Source organism: Carcharodon carcharias, chromosome 21, assembly GCF_017639515.1.
Source record: "Carcharodon carcharias isolate sCarCar2 chromosome 21, sCarCar2.pri, whole genome shotgun sequence".
Taxonomy (NCBI): Eukaryota; Metazoa; Chordata; class Chondrichthyes; order Lamniformes; family Lamnidae; genus Carcharodon; species Carcharodon carcharias.
Genome location: NC_054487.1, coordinates 8,828,114 through 8,851,831, shown reverse-complemented (window position 1 = coordinate 8,851,831; position 23,718 = coordinate 8,828,114). Strand labels below are relative to the sequence as shown.

The window sequence follows — 23,718 nt, the reverse complement described above, 5'->3', positions numbered from 1 at the left end:
GGAGACCAAGTCCCAACTTTATACTGAGGACACTATCCACCATGTTGTGTGGCATGACCACCATGCTAAATGGGATAGATTGAGACAGATCTAGCAGTTCAACCCAGCATCAATGAGGCACTTGGGCATCAGTAGAATTGTACTCAATCATGATATGTAACCTCATTGCCTGGAATAACCTTTACCTTCAAACCAGGTGACCAATACCGGTTCAATGAAAAGTGTCGAAGAGCACCAGGCACACTTCAAAATGAGGTTCCAAAATAGTGAAGGATTAGATGCATGCATAAACAGAAGCAACAAGCTGTGGAGAGTGCTAAGATATCCTTCAAGCAACAGATCAGATCAAAGCTCCACAGTCCTGCCCCATCCAGTCATGAATGCCTGTGGACAAAAAAAAAAACTAACAGAAGCAGGAGGTTCCATGAACATATTCAACAATGATTTGTAACCACCTTCAGCCAGAAGTGTTGAGTGGACAATCCATCTTGGCTTCCTTCTCAGGCCCCCACCATCACAAGTGCCAGTTTTCAGTCAATTCCATTCAACTTGATAGCAAGGAAAGTCTGAGCGTATTAGATCAGCAAAGGCAATGAGGTTTTAACATCTCAGCTGGAGTGCTGAAGATTTGTGCTCCAGAACTAGCCACACGTCTAGCCAAACTGTTCCAGTGCAACGACAACATTGGCATCTATGTTATGAAGTGTAAAACTGCCCAGGTATGAACTGCCAAAAAAAAAGGACAAATCCAATCCAGCCAATTACCACCCATCAGTCTACTCTCATCATCAGCAAAGTGCTGCAAAATGTCGTCCACATGCTTTCAAGTAACACTTAGTCAGCAATAGCCTGCTCACCGATGCTCAATTTGGGACCACTCAACCCGGAACCTCATTACAGCCTTGATCTAAGCATGGACAAAAGAGTTGAATTCCAGAGATGAGCCAGGAGTGACTGCCTTTGACATCAAGGCATCATTTGATCAATTGTGGCATCAAGGTGCCCTAGTAAAATTGAAGTCAATGGGAATCAGCAGGTGAAATCTCTTCTGACTGGAGTCATACCTAGCACAAAGGAAGATGGTTGTGGTTATTGGAGGCTGATGATCTCAGCCCTGGGACATAGTTTCAAGAGTTCCTAAGGGTAGCTTCCTAGGCCCAGCCACCTTCAGCTGCTTCATCAATGACCCTTCTTCCTTCTTAAGATCAGAACAAAGCTGTTAGCTGATGAATACACTGTTCAATTTCATTCACAACTCCTCAGATACTGAAGAAGTTTGTGCCTCCATGCAGCATGACTTGGATAACATCCAAAGTTGGGTGGATAAGTGGCAAGTATCATTAGCACCTCACAAGCACCAAGCAATGACCATCTCCACTAAGGAAAATACTAAACATCTCCCCTTGAAATTTAAAAGCATTATCATCGCTGAACACCCCCAACAACCATCAACATTCTTGGGAGTCACCATTGACTGGTAACTTAACTGGACTAGCGATATAAATACTGCGGTTACAAGAGCAGGCTAGAGTCTTGATATTCTGCAATATGACTCATCTAATGACTTGCCAAAGCCATTCCACCATCCATAAGGCACGTCAGAAATGTGATGAAATGCCATCTACTTACTGCAATAACATTCAAGAAGCTCAACAGCATTCAGGACAAAGCCATCCACTTGATCAGCACCCCATACACCACTTTAAACATTTACCCCCTTAACCACTGACACAGAGTGGCAGCAGTTGTGTACCATCCACAACTAGCAAAGCCTTCTTTGAAAGCATCTCTTGCGATCTCTTTCACCTAGAAGAACAATGGCACCAGGCTCACGAGAAAACCAGTACATCCAAGCTCCCCAAGTTAGATACCATCTTGATTTAGAAATATATTACCCACCCCTCTAACAACACTGTGGGTGTACTTTCACCATACAAACGGCAGAGATTCAAAGAAGGTGGCTTACTATCACCTTTTGAAGAACAATTAGGGATGGGCAATAAATGGTCTTGCCAGTGATGCCCACGTCCTGTGAATGAATATACAAAATAAAATCCTCTGAGACAGGGATAGGGGTGTAGCTCTAACTGAGAAGAATCAGACAATTATTTTGCAGGTATTTTGTTTTCACTCTGCCGGGTCACTGCATAAAACCACAGTTCTCAATGAAAAACTCTGCAAAATCAATTTAGCGGAAACGTTGGGAAAAAACCTGCTTTGATGAACATTCGGATCAAGTGACAATTAATAAAGCCATCTTAAGCACGGCAAAAACTAACCCTTCAACACTGCATCAGAATGTTGTTAGGAAATAGAGATAGTTTAAGTTATATTTGTATTTGTGGGTGTTAGGAATGAGTTTTGGCTTTAAAGTTTAAGCTTGATCAGTATTTCTGTATTTGTGTGTTAAGAAAAGGCCAAGTTGAGTTTTTGGTTTCACTTTAAAGGAGGAAACCTGGGATTTAGTTTCACTTTTCAGGGAGACAACAGGTCTAATGCTGTTTGTATACCTGCATTTCCAAAAATGAGTTTATGACTCTTGGTTGGAAGGTAAAGCAAACATAAGAGTAGAAAAAAACTGTTGTTGCCTAGCAACAGGGGGGCCAGAGAGTCAGCCCTACTCACACACACAGGCAGAGCAGTTGAAAGCAGTTTGAGTTCAGTTGGAAGCAGTTGCCAGAGAAACTAAAGATTAAAGTCCCTAAATCCAGAGGAGAAAGTCCCAAGAAGACCTTCTAGTCCAAGGAAGGACAGGAAGCTGGAAAAGGTCCTGTTAAGTGAAGTTAAGAGTGAGGAGCAGAGGAAGGCTCCAAGCTTCAAGCTTGAAGAGAAAAGCTGCAGGAAGCAGATTTAAAGCTAAAACAGATTGTGAGAAGTCATAAATCCAAAAAGACAGCTGAAGGTCTGTAAATCTTACTATTGGCATGTGAAGTAGTACTGTACTGTTGGCACGGCTGAGCACTCAAGAGAGAATGCGTGGAATAAAGCTTGAATGTATGTGGTGACCCAGGGGAGAGGAAAATTGCAAGGAAAGTTCAAAACCCTGGAGGTGGACCCCAGCGGAAAGCGTCTGAAAGAAAACGTTGGTTTGGGGGAAGATTCCAAAGTGAGTTCTTGGAGAGCGGAGATTGGAAAGGTGAAAGGTGGAGTTCAGTGAGACTGGTGAGCTCACGGTGTGACAAGCATCTGGGGGAGCTGTTAAGAGATTCATAGCATCTTTTGGGGTGGCATCTGTCACCTGGTTTCAGAGTGTGGTGTGCTTGATCACAGGTCGCTAACTGGTTTACATGGACTGTGTACTTACTATGAACATTGGAGTGTAAAACAACTTGTTTAACTTGTGTAATCCTTACAAATCTGTAAAGGTATAATTGTGGGTGAAGGAATATTGTAAAACAGTTGATCCTTTCTTGTTTAATAAATGTTGTATTCTTTTGTTAAAAATTAATCAGTTCATTCCTGTGACTCTGTCCAGCAGCTAAACTCTACCTATCTAAACAAACAAGTAAAAGTTATGATCTATCAAGCTGGGTTTCGCCCTGGGATCAGGCTTGTCCAGTAGTAACATCAACTGGGATCATAACAATGTCATTAGTACATCTCAAGATTGAGCTTGTGATCAATATGTTTGAAGTGCTCTGGGTAAGAATTACTAAATTTACTTAAAGAAAGTCTAATTTATTTACAAACCAGTGAAGAAGGGACATCATACCCCTGAGCTTTAAAGTTTGCTTTTGACGTAACTTTAATGGCAAAGCATTACCTTGTTTTCTTGTGGCTGTTCTTTTTACTGACAGTTTCTTTCTCATTTTTTTCCTTCTCTCCCTTTTCTTTTTTCTCTTTCTTTGGTTGTGTGGGTGATGCAAATTGTTGGGTTACTTGCTGTGCCACCAGCTGAGACACTGGGCGAGGCTTCCTAAAGCCAACACAAAACAATATTGCAGTATTACATTTTGGTCTAAATTTTCAGGTGAACGAGTAGAAACATTAAATTTAATATATCCACCTCTCCCTATAACAGGTATATACTTGAAGCCTTAGAACATGAGACAGAGAATAATTCAATAATATATATGGTCACATACAAGTCAAATTCAAAAAAAGGCCCCAAAAATTCGTACAAAGAAACCCATGGATTTTAGATAGGGGAGGCATTACTTCTATCCACTAAGATTTGCACCATCATGTAGTGAGATCTTTATTCACACTGTTATTATCTCCAGACTGATGACTCCAAAGCTCCTCATCATAGAATCACATAATTGTTACAGTACAGAAGGAGGGCATTCAGCCCATCGTATCAGCACCAGCTCTCTGCAGGAGCAAGCCACGTAGGGCTATTTCCTGCCATCCAACGCACATTCCTCCTCTTGTCGCAATGACAGGAATCTGTGACTGGGTGAGATCTACCTACAACTTTACCAACTAGCCAAAGATATATTGGACTGTTTAAAGAAGACACGTTTAAAAAAAGTACAAAAGACACTGATCAAAAAATGGCTGCTATGGGTCACCCGATGCCTGATACAGTAAGTTGACTACTTCTCTGGAAAGTTTATATACCAGTTGCACTGCAGGCCTGTTAGATGGAATTTCACAGCTGAGAGGTGTCAAAGTACATGTAAAAAAAGGGACTCTCTTGAAAGGAAGGCATTAAAAATGCAAAGTGCTGGACTTGGATCAACTGTAGTTCTATTAAGACAATAGGAACTGCTAACCCACCAGATACACATTTAAAACCCCCTGTGGAGTACGAAATAACCTCAACTTCTGTTGATTCCAACTTGAGATGTTAAAAGTTTCGGAGTTGAAAAGATCACAAAATGGGATTACTTAGTCTGCAACAATGACTGTAAGACATGCTAATCAAATTCCTTTCTGGGTATAAACAGATAGGAGTTTTAAAAACTGGCTCTGCCAAGCAGAATCAGGAGGAGGAGGAGGAGGAAGAGGAGAAAGAAACATGAGAGTCATCTAAAAACAATAATGGAAGACAGCAGTAAAGATCGCTCTCTCTCTCCCCCTCTCTGAAGCTAAAAGAGTGTCTTCAACAAAGTACAGACCTGAACCAAGTGAATTCCATAATTCTACAGGAAACCAACTAACTTTAAACGGCTGCAATATTCAACAATCTACGTCTCAAAGACAAGCAAAGAACTTAATTGTATATCCTTTTAACTTTTTATTGGACTCTAACTATCTTACTTCTGATTTTTTTTTAAATTCATTCATGGGATCTGGACATCGCTGGTAGGCCAGCATTTATTTCCTATCCATAATTGCCCTTGAGAAGGTGGTGGTGAGCTGCCTTCTTGAACCACTGTAGTCCATGTGGTAGAGGTACACCCACTGTGCTGTTATGGAGGGAGATCCAGGATCTTGACCCAGTGGTAGTGAAGGAACGGCAATATATTTCCAAGTCAGGAAGGTGTATCAGGAGGGGAACTTCCAGTGGTGGTGTTCTCATGCATCTGCTTGCATCCTTCTAGATGGTAGTGATTGTGGGTTTGGAAGGTGCCGTCTAAGGAGCCACTGTATGTGGGCATTGTTGTGTCTTTATTACTTTTCTCAGGTTTAGTAGCTAATAAACTGACTCTTTCTTTGACTCAAGAAAACCTGGCTTGATTTGCTCCTTATTAAAAGGCAAATACATTTGGATTGGAAAATGCATTTACAGGGAAAGAAATTTTAAAACCTTTTTTGCGACCAACTGAGGGGGCTGAATTCGAGGGAGCCAGTTTACTCCTCCTGGTAAATAAGGTCCTGGTCATAACCCTCATCAGACAATAATCCAATCCGTCTTGAATGGCCTAACTGAACCTGCCTACATCACACTGCCAGACAGTGCACTCCAGATCTCAACCACTTGCCATGTGAAAAAGTCCTTCCTCATGTCATCACTGCCTCTTCTGCCAATCAGCTTATTTCTGCACCCTCCTGTTCTCGATCCCTCCACCAATGGGAACAGTTTTTCCTAACCACTTCTTCCAGATCCCTCATGATTCCGAATACCTCCATCAAATTTCCTCTCAACCTTCTCCACTCCATATGCACGTGCATACGAATTAGGAACAGGAGCAGGCTATTTAGCCCCTCGAGCCTGCTCTGCAATTCAATAAGACCATGACTGATCTGATTGTGGCCTCAACTCCATATTCCACCTACTCCCAATAACCTTTGACTCCCTTGTTAGTCAAGAATCTGTCTACCTCTGCCTTAAAAGTATTCATCGACCCTTCTGCTACTGCTCTCCAGCGAAGAGAATTCCAAAGATTCATGACCCTAGGAGAAAAACTTTCTTCTCATCTCCATCTTAAATGGAAGACTCCTTATTTTTAAACTGTGTCCCCTAGTTCTAGTGGTTCGCAAAGGGGAAACATCCTTTCAGCATCCACTCTGTCAAGTACCCTCAGGATCTTATATGTTTCAATAAGTTCACCTCTCAATCTCCTAAACTGTAATAGATACAGGCCCAGCATGTCCAACCTTTCCTTGTAAGTTAAACCGCGCCCCCCCATCCCCTGTATCAGCCAAGTGAAATAAAAATAGAAAATACTAGGAAAACTCAGCAGATCTGGCAGCATCTGTGGAGAGAGAAACAGAATTAACATTTTGGGTCTATATGACTCTGGTTCAGAGCTAAAGAGTAGAAATGTGATGGATATTGTATTGTTTAAAAGCAGGTGGAGCAAAATAGAAGGTTAGGGATAGGTGAAAACTCAGGAGAGATTGACAAAGATATCGTGGATACAAGACAAAGGGAGTGTTAATGACTAAAGAAGGTGTTGATAGTGGCAAAGGTAAGATAGCAAAATGTGTAAATAGCCGAACAAGAGTCAGCAATCGGTGAAAGCACAACATAGGATTAAGTGACAGATGGCTGGGGGCAGGCTGGGGAAGAGGGTTTAGAAAAAAGACTTTCAAAAATATATTTAAAAAATGCATAAATAAATAAAAAAACAAATTAAAATAAATAAAAATAAAAAATTTTAAAAAGGGTAAAGATGGAGGAAGTTGTTGAACTCAATGTTAAGTCTGGACAACTGTCATCTTTACCCCTTCTTAAATCCAATTTTTAAATTTTGATTTATTTTTATTAGTACTTTTATTTTTACTTATTTATTTTTATATATACTTTATTATTTTATTTTTTTTTTTATCCTTTATCCCCAATCCCCCTACCCCTCCTCATTCCATCATCAATGACAGCACTCTCAGCAGCCTCACTCCTACTCAGCAGCCTCACTCAGACTCACTCCTCACTCAGCAGCCTCACTCCTACTCAGCAGCCTCACTCAGACTCACTCCTCACTCAGCAGCCTCACTCCTACCCCTCCTCATTCCATCATCAATGACAGCACTCTCAGCAGCCTCACTCCTACTCAGCAGCCTCACTCAGACTCACTCCTCACTCAGCAGCCTCACTCCTACTCAGCAGCCTCACTCCTACTCAGCAGCCTCACTCAGACTCACTCCTCACTCAGCAGCCTCACTCCTACCCCTCCTCATTCCATCATCAATGACAGCACTCTCAGCAGCCTCACTCAGACTCATTCCTCACTCAGCAGCCTCACTCAGACTCACTCCTCACTCAGCAGCCTCACTCCTACCCCTCCTCATTCCATCATCAACGGCAGCACTCTCAGCAGCCTCACTTAGACTCATTCCTCACTCAGCAGCCTCACTTCTACCCCTCCTCATTCCATCATCAATGACAGCACTCCCAGCAGCCTCACTCCTACTCAGCAGCCTCACTCAGACTCACTCCTCACTCAGCAGCCTCACTTCTACCCCTCCTCATTCCATCATCAATGGCAGCACTCTCAGCAGCCTCACTCCTACTCAGCAGCCTCACTCAGACTCACTCCTCACTCAGCAGCCTCACTCCTACCCCTCCTCATTCCATCATCAATGACAGCACTCTCAGCAGCCTCACTCCTAGTCAGCAGCCTCACTCCTACTCAGCAGCCTCACTCAGCAGCCTCACTCCTACCCCTCCTCATTCCATCATCACTGGCAGCACTCTCAGCAGCCTCACTCTTACTCTCTGGAATTCCCACTATAAACTCCTCCAGCTCCCTCCCTCTACAAAAATCCCAAAGCACCCATTTCTTTGACCAACCTTTCCATAACCCTTCCTAATCTCTCCTGTCCTGGATGGGTGCCTGTTTTCCTTGCGTCTCTCAGTGAAGCATGTGGGATTCTTTTTTTAGAAATTAAACATTAAACGTTGTACCATCTAAATGAAAATTGTCATTGGTGTCCAAATGTAAATTTTGACTCTTCTTTCTTATTTCAAGCAAAAAATTTGTACCCACTAATTACTCTTCTTCCTGGTGATGTGACATTTGTAAGCAGTGGGTACAGTATAGAAATGCACTGGTAGCCCCCCTTTCACCGTCCTGTCCTGGAGCACATTTTGATGGTGCTGTTACATTGCAGCTTATGAGAGCAATCTATAAATTCCCAAATAACAAATGTACGTACAGCTCAGTGCTTTACCTGCATAACAGTTTCAACAGTCTCTGTGAGCCACAAAAATAGCATAAATAAAGCATTTTATCACAGTTGCGGTGTAACACACGACTGCAAGTACTGAATGAAACTTGCCTTTTGATGTAAAACTTAAATGGCTCTATTTAGCACACAAGTCCCAATGTGTGTCAGATTCTCTCTCCTTCGCCATCCAATAATTGAGCTGCAATGGAGAATTAATAAGACCAGGTGGAATACTGCGTGCAGTTTTGGGGCTCATGGCATAGGAAGGATACCAAGGTAATTGTGTCAATTTTTGTTAGAAAAGTACAGATTGAAGGGTGATTTGATAGTGTTCAAAATTATGAAGGGAAGGGACACAGCAGAAATAAACAGGCTATTTACAGTGATTGAATGTTTCAATCAGGGAAACTAGATTAAAGACAAGATATTTAGGTCACGGAAGAGAATAACTCTTTCATTCACACAGAGGGTCATGAGGTTGTTCATTGTATTACTGGAGTTAATAACTGAAGTATTAGTGATAAAAGACACTTGGAAGTGGAGCTGGGTAAAAGTCCCATTGCATTTTTATTTTTGAACTATTGATGCTTTTGGAAAATTCCCACCCACAATAATTCTCTCTAAAATATTCCATGGAAAACTATGCAAGTGATAAAATTCTGACCAACGTGCACTTTATCATCTATCCACAAGCTGCTGAGTGATAGTCAATCAAGATGAATGGAAGGTTTGGGAGCGATGAGGAAAAGTAAAACCTCAACAGAGCAGTGCAGTAGAAATTTGCTGTAACAGATGGGCACCAGCAGATGGAAACATTGAAAGGCAGGTTTGTTTTCAAAGATGGCATCAGCCTTTCACAAATTGTCAAGGAGCTGCAACCTCCGCTGTTTAAAAGCCCGTTTAGTTGAATCGTGGTTATTTTTGCCATCTATAATTCAAAAAGCACTCTCAATGTGTAGCTCAGATATCTGCAGATAACCTAATTAGAGACGACGCCATGGATTGAAATACACCATTGTCTAATTTTTGGCTCCAAGACTGATGCAAAGACAGACAGACACACGGACAGACCCAGGGGCACAGACACACAAAATGTCCGTTCACTTTCAAGCCACTGGAAACATCTTGAGATATTAACCCTTCAACTGCTGTTGTGGGGAATCCCGGCATTCTGAACCTGGGATGTTGCAACAGACTCTAAGGGGAGAATTTTCCCCTTAATGGACTAATGGTTGTGTGGGGCCATGCGTGCCCCCCCATCAGGTTCATGCTGCCATTTTATGTGGGCGGGCCAATTAAGGCCCACCCAGCGTGACATGTGCACAGAGCGCTCCCTGTGCGGGTGGGGGGGGATTCCTTGAGTCAGGGCCTGTACTCTTTTGCGCATGCATGCGAAAGAGCGCAGAAATCTCCTTGAGGTGCAGAGATGCCTCAGGGAGATTAGTTTAAGTTTTAAACATGTAAATAAAGAAATTTAAAAATATGTCCCCTCATGTGACAGTGTCACATGAGCTGCGACGTGTCAATGAATTTTTAAAAAAAATTTAATTCTATTTTTAAACCCTTCATGAAACCCCATCTCGCCTGTGGATGAGGTTCCATGAAAAATGCAAAGGCCGCCTGGGCTCTTTGCCTGCCCCCCCGCCACCAACCTTAAGGTTGGACGGGGCAGCATTCTTAACTGCTTTAATTGATTTCTTAATGGTCTTTATTGGCCGTTGACATTTCGGCGGGCGTGCAGCCAACTCTGGTGTGCGCCCGCTGAATGAAATATCGTGATGACCTTGGATCGCATGCCTGACGCCATCGCACGTCATTTTACGTGTCACCGACCTGAAAATTCTGCCCTAACATTCGGTAATAAATACACTTATATAGCAAAAGTGACCTCCTCGTGTATTAGTCCTAATGTTACTGCTTAGTATATTGATCATCCTAATGATGTTGCAATACTGTATTAATCCCAATGGTTCCTGATTAGTATACAATAAAGCCCATTGTTCATAAGAAATAGGATCAGGTGTAGGACATTCAGCCCCTCGAACATGCCCTGCCATTCAAGCAGATCATGGCTGATCTAATTGTGGCCTTAACTCCATTTTCCTGCCTGTCCCCCATAACCCTCGACTCCTTTGTTGATCAAAAATGTTCCAAATTCAGCCTTGCATATATTCAATGGCCCAGCCTTCATTACTATCTGTGGATGCGAATTCCAAACACTAATGACTCTCAGAAGAAATTCCTCCTCATCTTAAATGGAAGATACATTATTTGTAAACTGTGCCCCTTAGTTTTAGATCCCTACACGAGGGGAAACAACCTCTCAGCATCTACTGTGTCAAGCCCCCTCAGAATCTTGTATGTTTCAGTAAGATCACCACTCATTCTTCTCAACTCCAATGAATATAGGGCCAACCTGCTCAGCCTTTCCTCATAAGACAACTCCTTCATCCCAGGAAGCAGCATGAATGAACCTTCACTGAATGGCTTCCAATGCACGTAGATCCTTCCTTAAGGAGACCAAGACTGTACACCGTAGTCCAGGTGCGACCTCAACAACGTCCTGTACAATTGTAGCAGGACTTCCCCACTCTTATATTCCCTCCCCCTTGCAATAAAGACCAACACTAAACATATCAATATCCCTTTGCACTCTTTCAGCCATCCTTACAACTTGCTTTCCTACCTATCTTTGTATCATCAGTGAATTTGACTATAATATAATAGTCCCTTCATCCAAGTCATGAAGACAGAATGTAAATAGTTCAGGCTCCAGGGCTGAGCCCTGTGGCATCTGCTATAGTTATAGTTTGCCAATCTCAAAGTGCCCCATTTATCCTGACTCTGTTTCCTCTTAGTTAGCCAATCCTCTATGCATGCTAATACATCACCTCCGACACCATGAATTCTTATCTTATGTGGTATCTTATCAAATGCCTTTTGGAAGTCCAAATACACTACATCTATTGGTTCCTCTCGTAAGTAGGCCTGGGCAGTAGATTTTTGTTTAACTTGACCATCTGTGGGGATTTTTCACATTATATTCAATGTAGTAAGCTAACAAGGTCAAAACACCACTTTTGTAATAAAACAGGGCTAGAGAAGCCATTTTGTATTCTGTACTTTATAATCACTCACGTGTATTAATCAAGAATTCTTGTATAATTAGTAATCAACCACAAAAAAGTGATTAAATATGTATAATTGAAGAATAAGTAATTAATCAAGTAGTTATTAAGGCTTGGTAATATTCTAATGTTTGAAGTTTAAAATATTAATTTGCTGCTGTAACCTTTGTCCATGGGAATAGAGAGCATTTAGATACCGAAGGGAACATGCGCCTTATTCATCCTTAGAGGTTTGGGGTAGGTGTCCTGAGAATTAATGAAGAATTGTTGAAATTCAGATAAAAGACCATCACACTGCTCCACTGCATTGAATATTGTAGGTAAAAGGCTAAATCCAATAAAATTAACCCAGTAACAACAAAATGACCAATTGGTTAATTACAGCAGGCCTGATTTGAGATGAGCTAATGCTAATTCAAGGGGTAAAAGTGGGTTTTGGGACCCATCTTGTTTGCAAGTTGGACTATAGTCGTGGAGGTATGGAGTGCTCCCTGGGGCAGGATTTTGGTTCAGGGACCTAAGGAAGATTCATACTTCTACCTAGCTTAATCACCTGAATAAAGTTGTGAAAGTCAGTCATGTATTTAATAATAACCATTTCCTATTAAAAATAAATTTCTTGTACAAATTTACTAGCCAGAATTCTGCTTTGCCTTAGTTGGTTAAAGTTTTGTCAGAAACAAAAGTGAATCTATTGAGTATAGTGAGTTATATTGAGTGAATTTATGTTGAGTTATAGAGGGCAAGGTCAGATAACATTTCTCTCTGTAAAAGCTGACACCCTTTATCAACCCTGCTTGTTACATCCTCAAAGACTGTAATAAATTTGTCAAACATGGCTTCCCTTTCACAAAACCATGCTGACTCTGCTTGATTGTATTATGATTTTCTGTACATCCATCTCTGTACCTCCTAATGATAGATGTTAGGCTAACTGGTCTCTAGTTTCCTGTTTCCTAACTCCCTTTCTTGAATAGTGGTGTTGCTCGCCTATTTCGATCCGTTTCCCCCCATCCAACCCCCACTAGGGCTATCTGTCACTTGCTTGTCCTGCTTTCTACCCTTAATGTCAGCATTAGCACATTTCTTAGCTAATATCACCACCATCAACACCCCTTTGTCCTTTTGTCTATGACATCTTTTGGCAATCTCCACCTATCACTGGCCCGCTATCCAGCTCTACCTGTCTCATTCCCCCCTAAACCAGCTTAAATTTCACCCCTTTTCTATTTTTCCTTAGTTCTGTTGAAGAGTCATACGGACTCGAAACATTAACTGTGTTCCTCTCTGCAGATGCTGTCAGACCTGCTGAGTTTTTCCAGGTATTTTTGTTTTTGTTTTGGATTTCCAGCATCCACAGTTTTTTGCCTTTATTTTATAGAGGTGTTACAATTAGTTTTCCACTGGAATCTTTCCAGGATCTAAACAATTCTGGAAAATCACAACCAATGCATTCACTATTTCTACAGCCAGCTCTTTTAATATGCCTGGATGCAGGCCAATAGGTCCAGGTGATTTTAGTCCTATTAGTTTGTGAGTAATTTTACCTAGTGATTGTGATTGCTTTAAGTTCCTCCTCCCTTTTGCCTCTTGATTGTCTACTTTTCTGGGATGCTTTTTATGTCTTCAATTGTGAAGACAGATACAAAATACTTATTCAAAGTCTCAGCCTTGCTCCCATTATTAATTCCCTGGTATCGTCCTCTAAGGGACCAATCACTTTAGCTACTCTTTTCCTGTTTATATACTTGTAGAAGCTTTTACTGTGCTTTTTACATTTTTTGCCAGTTTTTCTCATATGCTAATTTCTCCCTCTATTATTTTTCAGTCATCCTTGGCTGGTTTCTAAAATTTTCTCAATCTTTTGGACTACCACTAACCTTTACATCTTTGTCCATTTTTTCTTTCAATTTCATATCAACCTAAACTCCTTAGTTTGCCACGGATGGTGCATCTTTCTCATAGATTTATTTTTATTTGTTCATGGGTTGGGCCAGCATTTATTGCCCATCCCTTAATTACCCTTGAGAAAGTGGTGGTAAACTGCCTTCTTGAACCACAGTCCATGTGGTGTACGTACACCCACAGTGCTGTTAGGGAGGGAGCTCCAGGATTTTGGCCAGCGACAGTGAAGAAATGGTGATATAGTTCTAAGTCAGGATGGTGAGTAGCTTGGAGGGAAACTTCCAGGTGGTGGTGTTTCCATGTGTCTAGTGCCTTGTCCTTTTATATGGTAGTGGTCATGGGTTTGGAAGGTGCTGTCTAAAGAGGCTTGGTGAGTTCTTGCAGTGCATCTTGAAGGATAGTACACACTGCTGCGATTGTGCATTGATGGTGAAGGGAGTGAATGTTTGTGAAAGGAGTGCCAATCAAGTGAGCTGATTTGTCCTGGATGGTGTCCATCTTGAGTGTTGTTAGAGCTGCGCTCATCCAGGCAAGTGGAGAGTATTCCATCAAACTCTTGACTTGTGCCTTGTAAAGGGTGGACAGGCTTTGGGGAATCAGGAAATGAGTTACTCACCACAGGATTCCAGTCTCTGACCTGCTCTTGTAGCCACAGTATTTATATGGCTAGCTCTGTTCAGTTTCTCGTTAATGGTAATCCCCAGGATGTTGATAGTGGGGGATTCAGTGATGGTAATGCCATTGAATGTCAAGGGGCGATGGTTAGATTCTCTCTTGTTGGAAATGGTCATTGCCTGGCAATTGTGCGGCATGAATGTTACTTGCCACTTGTCAGCCCAAGGCTGGACATTTGAACATGGACTGTTTCAGTATCTGAGGAGTCACGAATGGTACCGAACATTGCGTAGTGAACGTCCCCCTTCCGACCTTTTGTTGGAAGGAAGGTCATTGTTGAAGCAGCTGAAGACGGTTGGGCCTAGGACTACCCCGAGAAACTCCTGCAGTGATGTCATGGGGCTGAGATAACTGACCTCCAACAACCAAAACCATCTTCCTTTGTGCTAGGTATGACTCCAAGCAGTGGAGAGTTTCCCCCCGATCCCCATTGATTCTAGTTTTGCTAGGACTCCTTGATGCCACACTCAGTAAAATGCTGCCCTGATGTCAAAGGCTGTCATTCTCACCTCACCTCTGTAGTTCAGCTGTTTTGTCCTTGTTTGAACCAAGGCTGTAATGAGGTCAGTAGTGGAGTGGCCCTAGCGGAACCCAAACTGCACGTCAGTGAGACAATTGCTGCTTGGTAGCACCATTGGTGACCCATCCATCACTTTACTGATGATCAAGAGTAGGCTGATGGGGCGGGTAATTGGCCAGGTTGGATTTGTCCTGTTTTGTGTGCACAGGATGTACCTGGGCAATTTTCCACATTGCTGGATAGGAGCCAGTGTTGTAGCTGTACTGGAACAGACTGGCTAGGGGGTGCGGCAAGTTCTGGAGCACAATTCTTCAGTACTATTGCTGGAATATTGTCAGGGCCTTTGCAGTATCCAGTGCCTTCAGTCGTTTCTTGATATCACATGGAGTGAATCGAATTGGCTGAAGACTCACAGCTGTGATACTGGAGGCCTCCAAAGAATGCTGCGATGAATCATCCACTCGGCATTTTTGGCTGAAGATTGTTGCGAATGCTTCAGCCTTATCTTTTGCACTGATGTGCTGGGTTCCTCCATCATAGAGGATGGAGATATTTGTGCAGCCACCTCCTCCAGCGAGTTGTTTAATTGTCCACCACCATTCATAGTGGATGTGGCAGAACTGCAGAGCTTAGACCTGATCCGTTGGTTGTGGAACCGCTTAGCTCTATCACTTGTTACTGCTGTTTAATATGCAAGTAGTCTGGTGTTGTAGCTTCATCAGATTGACACCTCATTTTTAGGTATGCCTGGTGCTGCTCCTGGTATGCCCTCCTGGACTCTTCAATAAACCAGGGGTTGATCCCCTGGCTTGATGGCAATGGTAGAGTGGGGGTTATGCCAGGTCATGAAGTTACGGTTTGTGGCTGAATACAATTCTGCTCTGCTGATGGCCCACAGTGCCTCATCATTGCCCAGTCTTGAGTAGCTAGATCTGTTCGAAATCTATCCCATTTAGCATGGTGATAGTACAACACAACGGAGGGTATCCTCAATGTGAAGAAAGGACTTTGTCTCCACAAAGACTGTGTGGTGGTCACTCCTATCGATACTGTCATGGACAGATGCATCTACGGAAGCAAGCTGGTGAGGATAAGGTCAAGTATGTTTTTCCTCTTGTTGGCTCTCACCACCTGCCACAGACCCCGCCTCGGAGCTATATCCTTTAGGATTCGGCCAGCTCGGAATATAGTGGTGCTATCAAGCCACTCTTGGTAATGAACATTGAAGTCCTCCACTCAGAGTATATTCTGCACCCTTGCCACCCTCAGTGCTTCCTCCAAGTGGTGTTCAAAATGGAGGAGTACAGATTCATCAGCTGAGGGCGGACTATATCTGGTAATCAGCAGGCAGTTTCCTTGCCCAGAGTCGATGTTGAAAACTTCCAGAGCAACTCCCTCCTGACTGTATACCACTGTGCTGCCACCTCTGCTGGGACTGTTCTGCTGGTGGGAGTAGTTTATAGGCTGCCTGACAGTAGCTACACTGGAGGATAGAGTATAAAATAACATATTGTTCCAAGAAACAGTCCTGAATACACTCTTATGAACTCATCCTCTTGGCTACTTTTGCCAATTTTATTCATCCAATCGATATGAAGATTAAAATTGCCCATGGTTATTGCAGTACCTTTCTTACAAGCCCCCATTATTTCTTGAATTATACTCTATCTTACAGTGTAGCTGTCAGGCAGCCTATAAGCTACTCCCCCCAATGATTCTTTCCTTTGCTATTTCTTATCTCTACCAAAGCTGATTCTACATCTTGATCCACAGAACCAAGATCATTTCTCACTAATGGACTGATCTCATCCTTTATCAACAGTTATGCTACCTCCTTTTCCTTTCTTTCTCTCCTTCCAAAATGTCAAATACCCTTGGATATTCAGGACCTTGCCATGGTCACTCTGCAATCATGCCTCTGGATATCTTATCATATTTATTTGTACTTGTGCTATTAATTCATTCACTTGTTACGAATGCTGTCTGCATTCAGATAAAGAACCTTTAATTCTATTTTTTTACCATTTTTCCTACTCTGAGTTTATTTGCTTGTTTATATGCTCTTTCCTTCCTGTCACGATGATGGATGGGTTCTCCCGTTGCTTCAATGGAGGGGTGTTGAGCAAAAACACTGGTTTACAGTCTAGGTTGATGTCATCTCATGCATAACCGATTGCAAATACTGCATATGAAGTCAATGTTGGAGGGATAGGTGGAGGCATTGGCTTTGCACTGTGCTCACTTGTCCTGAAGGCACTTGACTCTGTTCTCCTCGAAAGCGCTTGATGACAGACACTTCCCCACTTGAGACTTGGGTCTGTCCAAGGTTGTTTTTTCCCCCATGTATTGCAAGCTCTGAGGTTGGTTTCATATTGTCTTTATATCTAAGTTTGGGATGTCCTGTGGTGCAAGTTCTCATTCTCAGCTGGCTGAAGAGTAATGCCTTTGGTATGTGGGAATCCCCCATATGAACCACATGACCTACGCAGCAAAGCTGAGCTCTGATGAGCATGCTCTCGATTCCAGGTGTGCTGCACTTTGCAAGGACCTCGATGTTGGGGATTTTGTCCTGCCACCTGATGTTGCAAATAGATGTCACAAACGTCATCAAGCAAGGCTGTGCATTGGCTCCAGCTCTGTTTGCCATTTACTTCTCGGTCATGCTCCAGTATGGACTCAAAGATCTTAACAAAGGAATGCACATTCAATTTGGGACAGGTGGCAAACTCTTCAACTTGCAAGGCCCAAGGCTTGTACAAAGGTTACTAAACAGAACCTAAGTGAACTCTCGTTCACGGACGACTGCACTCTCATAGCACATACTCCAGAAGACATTCTTGTTGATTGCTTTGTCCTTCCTGTCACACTCTGGTTATCATGCCCCATATCGCTACCCTGCACTTTTGCTTTGTCCTCTTTAACTTGCCAAATCTTCCCTCATATGAACCCTCCCCCTGCACTATTTAGTTTAAAGCATTCTCTACAGCCGTAGTTATACAATTCAGCAGGACACTGGTCCAAGCGTGGTTCAGGTGAAGGCCATTACAATGGTACAGCTCTGTTTTTCCCCCAGTACTGGTGCCAGTGCTCCATGAAATGAAACCGATTTCTCCCACACCAATCTTTGGGCCACGCATTCAACTCTCTGATCTCGTTTACCCTGTGCCAATTTGCTTGTGGCTCAGGTAGTAATCCAGAGATTATCACCTTTGTGGTTCTGCTTTTTAATTTAACCCCATAGCAACTCATACTCCCTCAGCAGAGCCTCTTTCTTGCTTATGTTGTGGTAGCCACATGGACCACAACAACTGAATTCTTCCCTCTCCCACTCCAAATGACTCTGAAGCTCTGAGGAGATTCCTTAACCCTTGTGCCAAGAAGGCAACACAGTCTTCAGGACTCACACTCTCAGTTGCAGAAAATAGTACCTATCTCCCTAACTATACTGTTCCCTATTGCAACTACATTCCTTTTTACTTCACTTGAATGGCGCCCTGTACCAAATAACTGTGGTCAGTTTGCTCATCCTGCCTTGAGTCCCTGCTCTCGTCCATACAAGCTGCAAGAACATTGAACTTGTTGGACAATTGCAAGGACTGAAGCTCCTCCATTGCTACCTTCTTGGCACCCATACTTGCCTCTTTTACAATCATATCCTCCTGTACCGGACCACAAACCAAACCTAATGTACCTAATCTAAGGGATGTGACTGCTTCCTGGAACAAACTGTGCAGGTAACTTGCCCCTCCCTGATTCCCTGATGCATCGCAGTGTCCAACGCTCTGACTCCAGCTCATTAACTCTGAGCCGAAGTTTCGTGAGCTGGTGACATTTGCTGTAGATGTGGTCACCATGGGTCACACAGATGTCCAACAGCTCCCACAAGCTACAGCTGCAACAGATCACCCACCCTGCCAGTTTTATTATATTTTATTTAACTAATTAGGTTTCAAGTTTAGAAATATTATTCAACAATTATCCATAGTTATATTATTAAGATTACCTAGTTACACTAAACATTTAACACAATACTTATATCTCCACAGCACCAGTTTAAACTACTGGCTCAGTTTAGAGAGAAAAACTTAAAACTTACCAGCCAATCGCCTACCTGCTCACTTAATTAATGCCTCCGGTCCACAGATCTTGCCGTCTCCGGCTCCCTCTCTTGGACCACAGGCCAGAACAGGGCCTTCTTCCCCCAGTGTACAAAATTCTCTCACTTACCAAATTCCCAAGGTTAAACACTCTGTACTCAGTCCAAGCTGCACCTTCATGCTGCTCACTTTGCGCATTTTCAAAGCCTCCAATATTTATACCAGCTGAAATTCTAGTGACCTGAGTCAAGCACTGCTGACTAAGGAACCATTGCTAACTAGCTACCTAAGGAGAGGAGGACCCTGGGACAGGCAGTCAGCAACATCTAGAGGGGAGTGCAAGAGGAGGACCCCGAGCTAGACAGTCAGCAGCACCTGGCATCTAGCATCACGGGAGAAACATAAGTTCATTAGTTGGTGAGAAACTGCTGTTCGGGAGTGTCATCAAGTATCTGAGAATTAGAAGAACGCATTCTGTTTAAAAGAGGGGGCTATTTACATTTAGGCAAGAAACACAAGCAATAGGGAAATAAAGTTAAGTCGAGGCCAGGTAAAATAAAGTTGCATAAGTAAACCAAAATAAAATAAAGTTAACACAAGGGAAGTAAATTGAAGCCATGGCAGGACAGCACGGTGTGTGGAATGTGAGTTTTGTAATATGTGGGAAGTTGTGGACGCTACCAATGTCCTAAATGACCACATGTGCAGGAAGTGTCACCAGCTGCAGAACCTGGAGCTCCAGGTATCGGAGCTCGACCGACGGCTGCAGTCACTGTGGTCTATCCGTGAGGCTGAGCACTAGGTGGATAGCACATTCAGAGAGGTGGTCACAGCACACCTTAGGAGCCTGGAGGCAGAAAGGGGATGGATGACTGGCACAAAGTCTAAGAAAATTAGGCAGGTAGTGCAGGAGTCCCATGGGGTCCTGCTCACCAATCGGTTTTCCATTTTGGATACCAGTGAGGTTCATCAGAGGAGTGCAATCAGATCTTACTTTGTGGTACCACAGGCAGCTCTGCTATACAGAAGGGGAGAATGAAGAGCGGGAAAGCAGTAGTAATACGGGCTTCATTAGTTAGGGGAACAGACTGGCGTTTCTGTGGCCATAGACATGACTCCAGGATGGTATGTTGCCCCCCTGGTGGCAGGGTCAAGGATGTCACAGAGCAGCTGCACTGGGAGAGGGTGATCAGTCAGAGGTCGTGGTCCACGTTGGTACCGATGACTTAGGAAAGAGGATGAGGTCCTGAAAGCAGGCTTTAGGGAGCTAGGAAGGGGATTGAAAAACAGGACCTCTAAAGCAGTAATCACAGGATTACTGCTAGTCCCAAGTGCAAACAAGTATAGAAATAGGAGAATTGAGCGAATAAACATGTGGCTGGAAAGCTGGTGTAGGAAAGTGTGCATCAGATTTCTGAGGCATTGGACTGGTTCTGGGGAAGGTGGAACCTATACAAGCTGAATGGTCTACACCTGAACAGGGTTGGGACAAATATCCTCGCAGGGAGATTTGCTAGTGCTGTTGGGGGCAGGGGAAGGTGGGGTGTGTGTGTATGTGGGGGGACTTAAACTAGATTAGCAGGGGGATGGGAACCCGAGGGCAAATACAGAACAGGGAACAGGAGATGGAGAATCAGTGGGTGACTCCGAAAGACAGAAGCAGCTCAGATTAAAAAGAATACACCACAGGAATTTGGCAGTATTAAAAAGGTATATATGTAAATACAAGGAGTATAGCAAACAAAACCAATGAACTGAGGGCACAGATAGATGCATGCAGCATGATATCATCGCTATAAGGGAAACTTGGCTTAAGGAGAGGCAAAATGGCAGCTCAACATTCCTGGATTTAGAGTTTTCAGGCAGGGTAGGGAGGGGGGTAAAAAAGGTGGGGGGTGTAATATTATTGGTTAAATAATCAGTTACAGCTGTGAGGAGGAATGATATACTAAATAAAGCCACATGGGTTGAGCTCAGAAATAAAAAAGGAGCAGCCACACTGTTAGTAGTGTACTATAGACCCCCAAATAGTTGAAGGGAGTTTGAAGAGCAAATATGTGGACAGATTTCTGAGTGCAAAAACAACTCGGCAGTAATTGTTGGGGACTTCCAACCACCCTGGAAGAACTGTGTCAAATCAGTGGGAGGCAATCAAGGTGAGATTCTATAGGCACAGTATAGACATGTCCCCACAAAGAAAAAGGGTGATACTGCCAAATATAGAGCCCCCTGGTTGTCCAGAAGCATACACACCTAGATAAAGCAGAGAAAGAAAGCTTATGACAGTCACAAAAGACTTAATACTGTAGGAAGCCTAGAGGAGCATAGAAAGTACAGGGGTGAAGTAAAAATGGAAATTAGGAAAGCAAAGAGAGGGTACAAAAACATATTAGCAAGCAAAGTCAAAGAAAACCCTAATATGTTTTACCAGTTCATTATTAGCAAGGCAATTATTAAGGAAATGGTAGGGTCTATCAGAGATGTATATGGTAACTTGTGGATTGATGCAGAAGATGTGGGCTGGGTTCTCAATGAGTACTTTGTCTCTGTCTTTACTAAGGAGAGGGATGATGCAGACATTCTAGTTAATGAGGGGGAGTGTGAAATATTAGATACAATAAGCTTAGTGAGAGAGGAAATAAGTACTGAAGGGACTGGCACCCATGAAGAGGATAAATCACCAGGGCCAGATGGATTGTATCCCAGGCTGTTGAAGGAAGCCAGGGAGGAAATAGTGGATGCTCTGAGGATCATTTTCCAATCCTCACTAGATACGGGCGAGGTCCTAGAGCACTGAAGGTTTGCGGACGTTTTGCCATTATTTAAAAAAGGTGCGAGGGATTGGCAAGAAAATTTTAGGCCAGTCAGTCTGACTTTGCTGGTGGGCAAACTCTGAGACACAGGATAAACTGTCACTTAGAAAGGCAAAGTCAGCATGGCTTTGTTAGAGGAAAATCATGTCTTACTAACTTAATAGAATGTTTAGAGGAAGTAACAAGGAGGATTGATGAGGGGAGTGCAGTGGATTTTGTCTACATGGATTTCTGTAAGACATTTAACAAGGTCCCACATGGCAGATTGGTCAGGAAAGTGAGATCTCATAGGATACAGGGGAAGGTGGCAGGTTTGATTCAAAATTGGCTTAGTGACAGGAAACAAGAGTAATGGTCGATGGATGTTTTGCGAATGGAAAACGGTTTCCACTGGTGTTCCACAGAACTCAATGTTGAGGCCACAAGACCATAAGATTTAGGAGAAGTGCCATTCAGCCCATCGAGTATGCTTCGCCATTCAATGAGATAATGGCTGATCTGATAATCCTCAACTTTGCTTTCCTGCCTTCTCTCCATAACTCTTGATTCCCTTACTGATCAAAAATCTGTCTATCTCAGCCTTGAATATACTTAATGACCCAGCCGCTACAGCCCTCTGCCGATTCACTACCCTCTGAGAGAAGAAATTCCTCCAGATCTCTGTCTTAAATGGGCGACCCCTTATTCTGAGATTATGCCCTCTGGTCCTAGATTCTCCCACAAAGGGAAACAACCTCTCAGCATCTACCCTGTCAAGCCCCGTAAGAATCTTATATGTTTCAATAAGGTTGCCTCTCATTCTTCTAAACTCCAATGAGGAGAGGCCCAACCTACTCAAACTCTCCTCATAAGAAAATCCCTTCATACCAGAGATCAACCTAGTGAACCTTCTCTGGACCGCCTCCAATGCCAGTTCATCTTTCCTTAGATAAGGGGACCAAAACTGTTCATAGTATTTTAGGTGTGGTCTAAGCAGTACCTTGTACAGTTTTAGCATGACTTCCCTATTTTTAGACTCCAGTCCCTTTGAAATAAAGGCCTACATTCCATTTGCCTTCCCTATTACCTGCTGAACTTGTATGCTAGCTTTTTGGGATTCGTGCACAAGGACTCCCAAATCCCTGTGTGCTGCAGCTTTCTGCAGTCTTTCTCCATTTAAATATTTAGCTCTTCTATTCTCTCTGCCAAAGTGCATAACCTCATAAGTTCTGTCGAAGGGTCATGAGGACTCGAAACGTCAACTCTTTTCTTCTCCGCCGATGCTGCCAGACCTGCTGAGTTTTTCCAGGTAATTCTGTTTTTGTTTTGCATAACCTCACATTTTCCCACATTATATTCCATCTGCCAAGTTTTTGCCCACTCACTTAAGCTGTCTATATCCCTCGGCACACTTGCCTTGCCACCTATTTTTGTGTCATCCACAAACTTGGTGATAGTACATTCACTTCTCTCATCCAAGTCATTAATATATATTGTAAATAACTGTGCCCCAGCACTGATCCCTGTGACACTCCACTAGTTACAATTTGGCATCCTGAAAATGTCCCCCTTATCCCAACTCACTGTCTTCTATCAGTTAGCAAATCCTCTATCCATGTTAACATACTACCTCCAACACCATGGGCTTTTATCTTATTAAGTAGCCTTACGTGCGTTACCTTATCGAACGCCTTTTGGAAATCCAATTATATTACATCTACTGGTTCCCCTTTATCTATCCTGCTTGTTACCCTCCCCAAAGAATTTGAATAAATTTCCCCTTCATGAAGCCATGCTGACTCTGCTTGATTATATTACATATTTCTAAATGTTCTGCTAGTACATCCTTTATAATACGCTCTAACTTTTTCCCAATGACAGATGTTAAGCTAACTGGCCTATAGTTGCCTGTTTTTGTCTCCCTCCCTTTTTGAATTGGGTGTTACATTGGCCACTTTTCAATCCTTTGGGACTTTTCCAGAACCTAAGGATTCTTGGAAGATTACTACCAGTGCATCTACTATCTCTGTAGCTATTTCCTTTAATATCCTAGGATGCAACCCATCAGGTCCAGGGGACTTACCAGCATTTAGCACCATGAG

At 43.0% G+C, this 23,718-nt stretch overlaps 1 protein-coding gene across 9 annotated transcripts in view; it reads right to left on the bottom strand.

The window, feature by feature from the left end:
* yaf2 (YY1 associated factor 2) overlaps positions 1-23,718 on the bottom strand; it is a 208,066-nt gene that overhangs the window by 10,511 nt on the left and 173,837 nt on the right. For all 9 annotated transcript variants that reach the window (XM_041215530.1, XM_041215531.1, XM_041215525.1 and 6 more), the window contains one exon: positions 3,764-3,916. In XM_041215530.1, the coding sequence (XP_041071464.1) occupies positions 3,764-3,916 (153 nt within the window). The remainder of the gene's footprint in view (positions 1-3,763; positions 3,917-23,718) is intronic.